The 8714-nt window shown below is 35.9% G+C and overlaps 1 protein-coding gene across 1 annotated transcript in view; it reads left to right on the forward strand.

The window, feature by feature from the left end:
• Positions 1-8714, forward strand: part of LOC140162813 (integrin beta-2-like) — a 40334-nt gene that overhangs the window by 17080 nt on the left and 14540 nt on the right. The window contains exons 8-12 of the mRNA XM_072186116.1: positions 883-969; positions 1136-1219; positions 1833-1913; positions 6521-6619; positions 7469-7558. Coding sequence (XP_072042217.1) covers positions 883-969; positions 1136-1219; positions 1833-1913; positions 6521-6619; positions 7469-7558 — 441 coding nt within the window. The remainder of the gene's footprint in view (positions 1-882; positions 970-1135; positions 1220-1832; positions 1914-6520; positions 6620-7468; positions 7559-8714) is intronic.

Below are 8714 nucleotides of genomic sequence, written 5' to 3' on the forward strand. Positions count from 1 at the left end.
GTTGTTACACCACCTGTTCTGCCAGGGCACCGGGTGTCGACTAGTGGATTGGTTTTGAAGCCATCCTTAATTTGCTTTATCAAAGGCTTTTTGACACTTGGAAAACAGTTCTCCGTGTATGACTTTGGAGAACTGCTTTATATAATGATAAATGTGTCTATTAATAACTTTTCTGGTATTTCTTGGGTAACACGACACGTTAAATTCCGAGTTTTTGAGTATCACCCTATCCGGTAAACGATCATTTGATGATTTATGTCGCCTACCTTTCTCAAAGCGTAGATCAATTTCTTTTAACATGTTAAACATGTTAAATGCGACTTTCATCGATAAACAAGTGAATAGGCTTACATTTCGTCCCGCATTTCGTACACGGGATCATAGATAAATCGCAAACTTGCACACGATATTAAATTAACGATCTCGTGTGCTTGTTTGTAATATTTCAGTGTTTCTATGTGTAAGCCTCTTCTCTTTACTTAATATAAGCCTATATACTTAATGAGATATATTAAGCTGGCGGGTAAACATCAATAAATTGATCTCGTATGCTGCATAGCTGGTGTGTTATATGTGCTGTTTGTACTGTTTTTCCGGACTTCTCATCCTTAAGTACGATACTTGAGATATGTGTGTCAGAGACAGTCTGTCTAGCTCAGTGGTTAGTCAAGTGTAACAGACGCACTATCCAAAGGTCTGGGGTTCAAGGCCCCGCACACGCATGTATGCCCAGAATTTCCTCTGGCTTAGCTGCCTATACATGTTGTGTTTCCATTTCAATTTCATGTTATATTGTGTGCGATGTGTGGTTCCCTGGCTGTATATTGCAATAATACTTTGTAGGTCTAAAATTTGTTGATAATTTTCTCATTATATAAACAGGAAAAAATTTACTACTCTAAAGTGTCGACCAATTTAGACACAGTGGAAGGTGGTTTTGACGCACTACTACAAGCTGCAGTCTGCAAGGTAGGTAGCCAATCGGTGTATCGGCGACTCCCATCCTGGCGTAGCCCTCAGACCCCCGTATATTTGAGCCCCCGTCAAAATCAAATGCTGCGCACGCGCCTGTAAAGAGTCCGTTCAATTGAAATCTGTTTTCTTTCTTTTCGTCATTAATTTGGTCTTCATTTAGAAAGAGATAGGATGGCGTGATCGAGCCAGGCGTATGTTGGTATTCGTGACTGATGCTGGGTTTCACATTGCTGGCGACGGAAAGGTAAATAACAACATTGAAAAGTACAATAACAACAGCATATCAACATCAACAACGTCACTAACAACAACCACACCCATTACAAATCAACAAAAAGAAAAGCAAATTAAATGACAATGGCTACGTAAAACAACAACAACAAGTGAACAACAACAACAACAGCAATAAAGCAATAACAATGAAAGCAATATCATTGCAAAACCTTGGTTGGTGGATTGAGGAGGGGTATGTATGTGAAGAAACTGACTGACACCGCCTTGAATCAACTTTCCGCAAATATATGACTCTGTATTTAACATCTAGAAACCATAACAGTCAAGTCTTCTATCGGCAAGTAAAACATTCTTTAAGGCCCTATGTCACTTGATCGACAACGCAAAGTATCCTTAAAAAACAAATTATTTTAGAAGATTTCCCGAAATTCAGTGTTACCTTAAAATATCTACTGATATTTTCCGTTATTTTAGAGAATGTTGTGAATGTTGTGAATGTTTGTGTTTTTTTTTACAATATTCTTAGGTTTTATTAAAATGTTTCGTTATTTTGCGTTATCGATTATGTGACATAGGGCCTTCTTTAACGGTTTTATGTATTGTTTTTTTCCCTTATACTTCAGCTAGCTGGCATCATACGACCCAATGACGGTCTGTGCCATATGGATGTCTCACACACAGAATACAATCAGTCGATATATCAGGTAAAATTAACTATACCAAAAATGTTAAACATAAAGATTATATCATGTATTAAAACCAAACGAGTAAGTTAACTTAAGGGCTGGGGTAGCGACGTTCTTTAGTGTAGCCCCTGTTGAAAAGTAAACATGACCTACACCTACTATTTAGTGTGAGAAGTGCCATGGGTCAGTACATGACATGTGTACTCTTTTTTTACTAACTTTTGTATCTGGTAAGATTTTTTGGGCAAAATAGTGAAAAATCGGTTTTTTGCACATTTTTCAAACAAGAGAAATGTCAGACACAATCGCTTTTGGACATTTGTTATACATACATATACACAAAATGTCAGTATGGTTTTAGCAGCTGTGAGTTTCCAAATTTACTGTTACACTTTGATTTGTCTTCCCATTCCACTGTTTTCTGACGGTTTTACACGTGTACTTGAATTAAGAATCATTTTTCACAATGGCATGCTCAAAATTTTGGGTTGACCGTCGGAAATTCTTGAAAACATTATGCTGACTACATGCGCATTTATTTTAAATCACTCTCCAAGTGCACTTTGGTTGTTATCGAAGTTTGCAAGTGATAAAAACAACGAGTACAAGCTATAACATCATATTTCGAAAAACCCGAGGTAGTACTTATTGGATTAAAACATCGATTTCTGAGGCCAATTTGTTTATTCGCGTTTTCTTACTTACCCTGCTGTTACTGCGTGAGACGAGGAATCTTGCGATTATTTCATTTTATGATTTGACTTTGCCTTTTGCCTTATTTGGAGGCTAATCCTTGTCGGAAAACTGTCCACAATGTTTTGAACACCACGCCATTATCCATTTTTCATGCCAGGCCAGATTCGATGAGACTTGCTTCTCTATTGGTCAAGTTGGTTAATTGAGAAATATTCCACCAATCATAATTCTTCTTCTATCTTCTTCTATATCGATATACCGTCCCAGGCGGCGGATGACATGATCGAGCCGGCAACTTGTGAAACCGCCCGGCCGTATGGCATTTTCCAATATACTCTGTTAGTTTAGTGGGGTTCATTATCGAACCCCAACGGTTTTAGCTTGTATTTATATTATTTATCAACATAGGCCTATTTGTTTGTGATATTTCAAGCGTTTTAAAATTTCAAAATAATCCCATTCAATTACACGGTTGACGATGAAAATTTACTGAATTTAGAGAATGCAATGCGGCCACCACCTGTACCGTCCCCCAATTTGGTTATAAAATTAGTCTCGTGTATACGCTAGTTTATAGCCGTCCTGTGATTGACGACTATCTGTAGCTTACGTCCATATGAGTGGACCTGTACAATTGAAATACTGGAATGAGGTGGGCGACTAATTTATGAATTTTATGCTGATTGACCCGGAAGTGGGAAACAGCTGTTGGATTGTGTTTACAAAATTCACAGAGCAAATTCATGATCAATGTGCCGATCAGATGGTGAGATGTCACGTTGCACAATGGAAAACCGTCCATATTATGAAGAAAGCTTTAAAATCAGCCGGGAACAGCAGTAAAGTCATGTGCGCATAGTCTTTTAAATTAGACTTTACTGTTAATGAAGCTAAATATTTAAATATTATGCTGTCAATCAAAAATTCACAAACTTTCAAGTATGGCAAGCCATTCGATCCAAAACGCGTTAGTGCAATTGAAAGAGATGAAATTGGCATTTTGGGGAGGAAATTTCCAATGTTATCTGGTTGACCCGATAGCTTACAATTTCTTTCATCAATATATGACCAAAAAATTTTTTTGGACAAAATTATTGGGGTCTTGGAGTCTGCCCATTCCCCCTCCCTTAAGGGATCTGGAATGAGCGTTTTGAGCGTTATTTTTGTGGGACATGAGAGCACATCAGACATATCGAATTGCATTCTGAATACGAAGAATGTCTTTCTGATATCAAATAATTTTTGAAAATTCACGATATAATACAAATTTTATGACAAATTATTAAAATTTGATATTTTTCAAATTTTTGATATATAACAGTTCTCGAAGTAGATTTTATAAATCTAATGATCTATTCTTAAAGTGTATGTAGCTGGGAGGAAAAGCCGACGATCAATTGAAAATTTGGACCTTTCATATTGAAGATATGGATTTTTTCCCAAAAAGACCTCATTTTTGTTGGTGTTTTGGGAAAAAAATCCATATCTTCAATACGAAAGGTCAAAATTTTCAATTGATCTGTACTACATTGCGAATTTCAAAAAATCAAAATTATTTGATATCAGAAGGACATTCTTCCTATTCAGAATGCAATTCGATATATCTGATGTGCTCTAATGTCCCACAATAAATACTGTCCAAACGTTCATACCCCATCCCTTAAAGGTATTTCGTAATTTTAGAATCCTCTTTTTAGGGCATGGATGAATAATTATATAAATATCCTTAAAAAGCTTATTTTCAAAATATTAGTTGATTTTGTATTGAACCTGTGCGATATGAATTGCATGTATATTGTTGTAGTTTCTGTATACGTCAACACAGAAAACACAATTGGGACAATGTCTCGGGAAGATGTCTTTGTCCAAAGATCGAATCTGCAAGAAAGTTTGCGCACACAAACATGGTATAAAAATCTCAACCGTTTTTGGAGTAAGTTTGGGGAATGAGGCAGCCTCATTACCCAAACTTACTTCAAAAACGGTTGAGATTTGCTGTAGATCACGAAGTGCCGCTTGAAGAAAGATTCTAGCAAATCTCAAACTTCTCGGCTCCAAGCACCTTGCATCGTCGGATCCAACTAGTTTTATCCGGATAATAACCTCATTTTACTAGACATTTCGTCGGCTGTATTCCATAGTGGCGTATAGTGATTTTTGGTCATTTTTTTTGAAAATTGGCACATATGTTTTTAATGATGTTCTCTTTCATTTTTTTCTAAGTCTCATCAGTCATAATTAGCTAATTAATTAGTAATTAATTAATTAAATGTGGCGTATAGTTACAAAGTGACATTTTTGTATTCCATAGTGGCGTATCGACCATACGCCACTTTTTATACACATTTTATAATTATGAAATATCGGCAAAAATGAAAAACATCGTATGTCATAGTGGCGTACGCGTATCGGACCTATACGCCAGTATGGAATACGAACGACGAAAAGTAACGCCATAGGGATTACACGGCGACCGAGGTGGCGTACGGTTAACGTAAGGTTAGGGTATTGCGTTTTGTTCGTTTTCCATAGTGACGTATAGTTTTATTGTCAGTTTGCCAGCAATAGTATGTATTTATTTCTTTTGAAAAATATATAACAATAAAATCTATTTAGTTTACTACAGAAATTTCACATCATTTACAAAATATAATGAATGTCTGATTTACACAACTCGATTTTAAATTGGCATTTCTTCAAACCCGATTTTCTCGAAAAGTTGTTTATTCGCGGCGCCCCACTATACGCCACTATGGAATACGGACGACGATTTGTCTTAGATATTGCTGTTTAACTTCTTCGTTTTGATATTTTTTGTATGATCGGACCCAACATGCCTACCATACGATCATGTTATTTTAGTTGTTTTTTCTTATACTATATTTATGCTATAAGGCCTTAAAAAGATTACCCTTTTCGACCGACCCTCAATCTGATAAAATAGGGTCGCCAATATTTTGATAAGGGGGGGGTGGTGGTGGTCCATACAATCATCCCCCTATGTTGACGCCCAACCGACGTAGTCCTGGTAGAAGCGATAACCGGACCTTGTTTCTATTGGTCATACATGTAACAAATTTTTTGCCATTTTAGCCTAAAAGTGCCAAACTTTGACTTGCACTTCGACCTTAAGCTTATTCTTTCGCCAAGGCCGGTATTCACTTTTGAACCCCATCCCACCTTTGTTGCATAACCATAAGTATAGGACATTTTTTGTTTTTGCTATAGCCCCCGAATGAAATGTATTTAATTATGTTTGTACTCACTCAGGTAGCATTGTGTGTGAATTTTACATCCGAACTAAGTGCTATTCTTTTTTTATGGGCATTTTAGTTTCTACAATTGCCCAAAATGAGGGTTTTTCAATATTGCCGTCCATTTCTAATCGTCACCCCCATAGACTTTACATGTAAAATAAAAAGCTCATAAAAATTTAATAGCACCTAGTTCGGATGTAAAATTCACACAAAATGCTTTTTGAGTGATCATAAAGGTAATTAAATACTTTTGATGCGGGGGCTATGTAGAATTTTTTTAAATGTATTCCCTGTACAATGAAATTTCACAATAAAATGTCCATTGGAAACAAAGGTGATCCCCCATGTCAAAATGAAATCTACGCCACTGTACATTATTCACCAATCATTAACTCTCTTCACGCGGGTGTCGACTGCAGACGACAAGTTTCAAAATATTTTTAAAAATTCAAAAATTTCAGAAATGTAAATTTTCATGACAATATTTGGAATCAGCTTGAAAAATGCATTAAAATGAGTACAAACACGCCTAGTATTGATCCAGTAGTTCTTAAGATAGCTCTTGATATTGTGAGAAAATATTTCAAAATTTGAACTTTTTCCATTGAAGCGCATGGCTAGCACGCAGAGCATTAACACACTGTCCTTCTCTATTTTGTTTATAACATCCAGGACTACCCATCTGTTGGTCAACTTAATGAAATTCTACAACGGAATAACATTGTTCCTGTTTTTGCGGTACCAGACGGGCGTCTCACACTTCTCTACCGGGTAAGCACATGCAATATCAGTTACTACTAAAATAATTTGAATTAAACACAAATTCAACAGATTGAATGCTATGAAAATGCTGGCAAATAGATTTGAAAAACATTTTAGAGAGAGATTTAGAGAGATTTAGATGATAATGAGTAGCGTAATCCATAATACCGTTTCTCTCATGAGTGCTTAACTCAGGGGTTAACTTATGGTGGTATATGTGTAGGTAAAACCTCGGTCATTCCTCGCTACAGCCTCGCTACAGCCCCGCTACAGTTCCGGTACAGCCTCTCCCCACCCTCGAGACAAGAATTATGGATAATGCTATTAAGAATATACCGTACTCGTTTATATGTTTTGTGGTGTCATAAATTGCCATATTTACCCTTTCTTTCATGCCCTGCGGCATGCGGGGCACTTATATATTGCAACTCCATTAGTGTAAGCATTTACTATGAAAGTCAACCCTGCCGGGCTTGCGGGCTTTATGTTGAAGAGGAACGAGGCTGTAGCGGGGCTGTAGTGAGGCTTCCGCCCTCATCGTTTTATCCTTAACCAGTCGGGCAGGTAGCCAATAAAACTGTTTCATAATAATTCTAAGCAATATTACCAGTCATGAGACAGCAAAGTTAATTCCATCCATTGACGGATAGGCTGTAAAGAAGATCCGTAGTCTCACTGATTCTTGTGATGAAAAAATATATTTATGTAAATACGCGGTTAATAACATTGATTTAAACGAAACAGCGTAGCAGATATTGTAGTTTAGACTTTTATTCAGAAAGTCAATAGTCAACTTTGATGCATTTACTGAACATGCTATAGACACTTGAATATTCAATTTTAATTTTTCATGTACAGGAACTTGCCAAACATATTTCAGGTGCAAAAGTGGGTATCATGGCGGAAAATTCAAACAATGTCATTGATCTTGTTGAACGACAATTTCAGGTAAGTTTAAATGTGTCGTTTAAAATATTAGTATGCAACCACATTGCAATCACATTTCTCAAATTGAACTACTTTCTATACCGTCCGATGGACACTGAAAGTTTTATTTCAATAGTTGTGTTATTCATAGTTGAGCGAACGTTGTAAAATAATTTACCCAAGATTTTAAGGGCTGGGGTATGAACGTGTGCACAGTATTTTTTGTGGGACATGAGAGCACATCAGACATCAAATTACATTATGAATACGAAGAATGTCCTTCTGACATGAAATAATTTTGATTGTTTGAAATTCGCGATATAATACAAATTTTATGGCAAATTGTTAGAAATTGATATTTTTGACCTTTAACAGTCCTCGATGTAAAATTTATCAATCTAATTATATTTACTTAAAGTGTATGTAGCTGGGAGGAAAAGCTGACGATCATTTGAAAATTTTGATCTTTCGTATTGAAGATCTTGATTCCCCCCCACCCCCCAAAAAAAACACCTAGAAAAGTGAGGCCTTTTGGGGAAAAATGTGTATCTTCAATACGAAATGTCAAAATTTTCTAATGATTTTTCCTCCCAGCTACATACATTTTAAATACATATCATTAGATTTATAAATTTTACTTTGAGAGCTGTTTAATATGAAAAACAATTTTTAATAATTTACCATAAAATTTGTATTATATCTCCAATTTCAAAAAATCAAAAATTATTTGAAGAACATTCCTCGTATTCAGAATACAATTCGATATGTCTGATGTGTTCTCATGTCCCTCAAAAATACCCTTAAGAGTGTCTTATGTAGGTTATAATTCAAAATATTATAGCCATACCTTCCAAAAACTGACGCATCTCTTTTCATATATACTTACCCTTGTCAAGGGAGGTTTAGTATATACGACATTTTGTTATACCGTAAAACCCCGTCTACAAGCATATAGAGTGATCCTGATGAAAACTAAATTAATCCAGGCGCCATTATGGAATTTGAGCAAAAAAATTACAGATCCTAGCATATAAAAACAAGTATTATTGTAAGACCAATCCATTGTCTCGGCATATTTACGCATGCATCGTATTAATTTAGCTTTAATCAGAAACACTATATATGCTTGTAGACGAGGTTTTACGGTACATATTCATTGGCTACTCTAATCCAAGTT

This window comes from Amphiura filiformis, chromosome 10 (assembly GCF_039555335.1).
Source record: "Amphiura filiformis chromosome 10, Afil_fr2py, whole genome shotgun sequence".
Lineage (NCBI taxonomy): Eukaryota > Metazoa > Echinodermata > Ophiuroidea > Amphilepidida > Amphiuridae > Amphiura > Amphiura filiformis.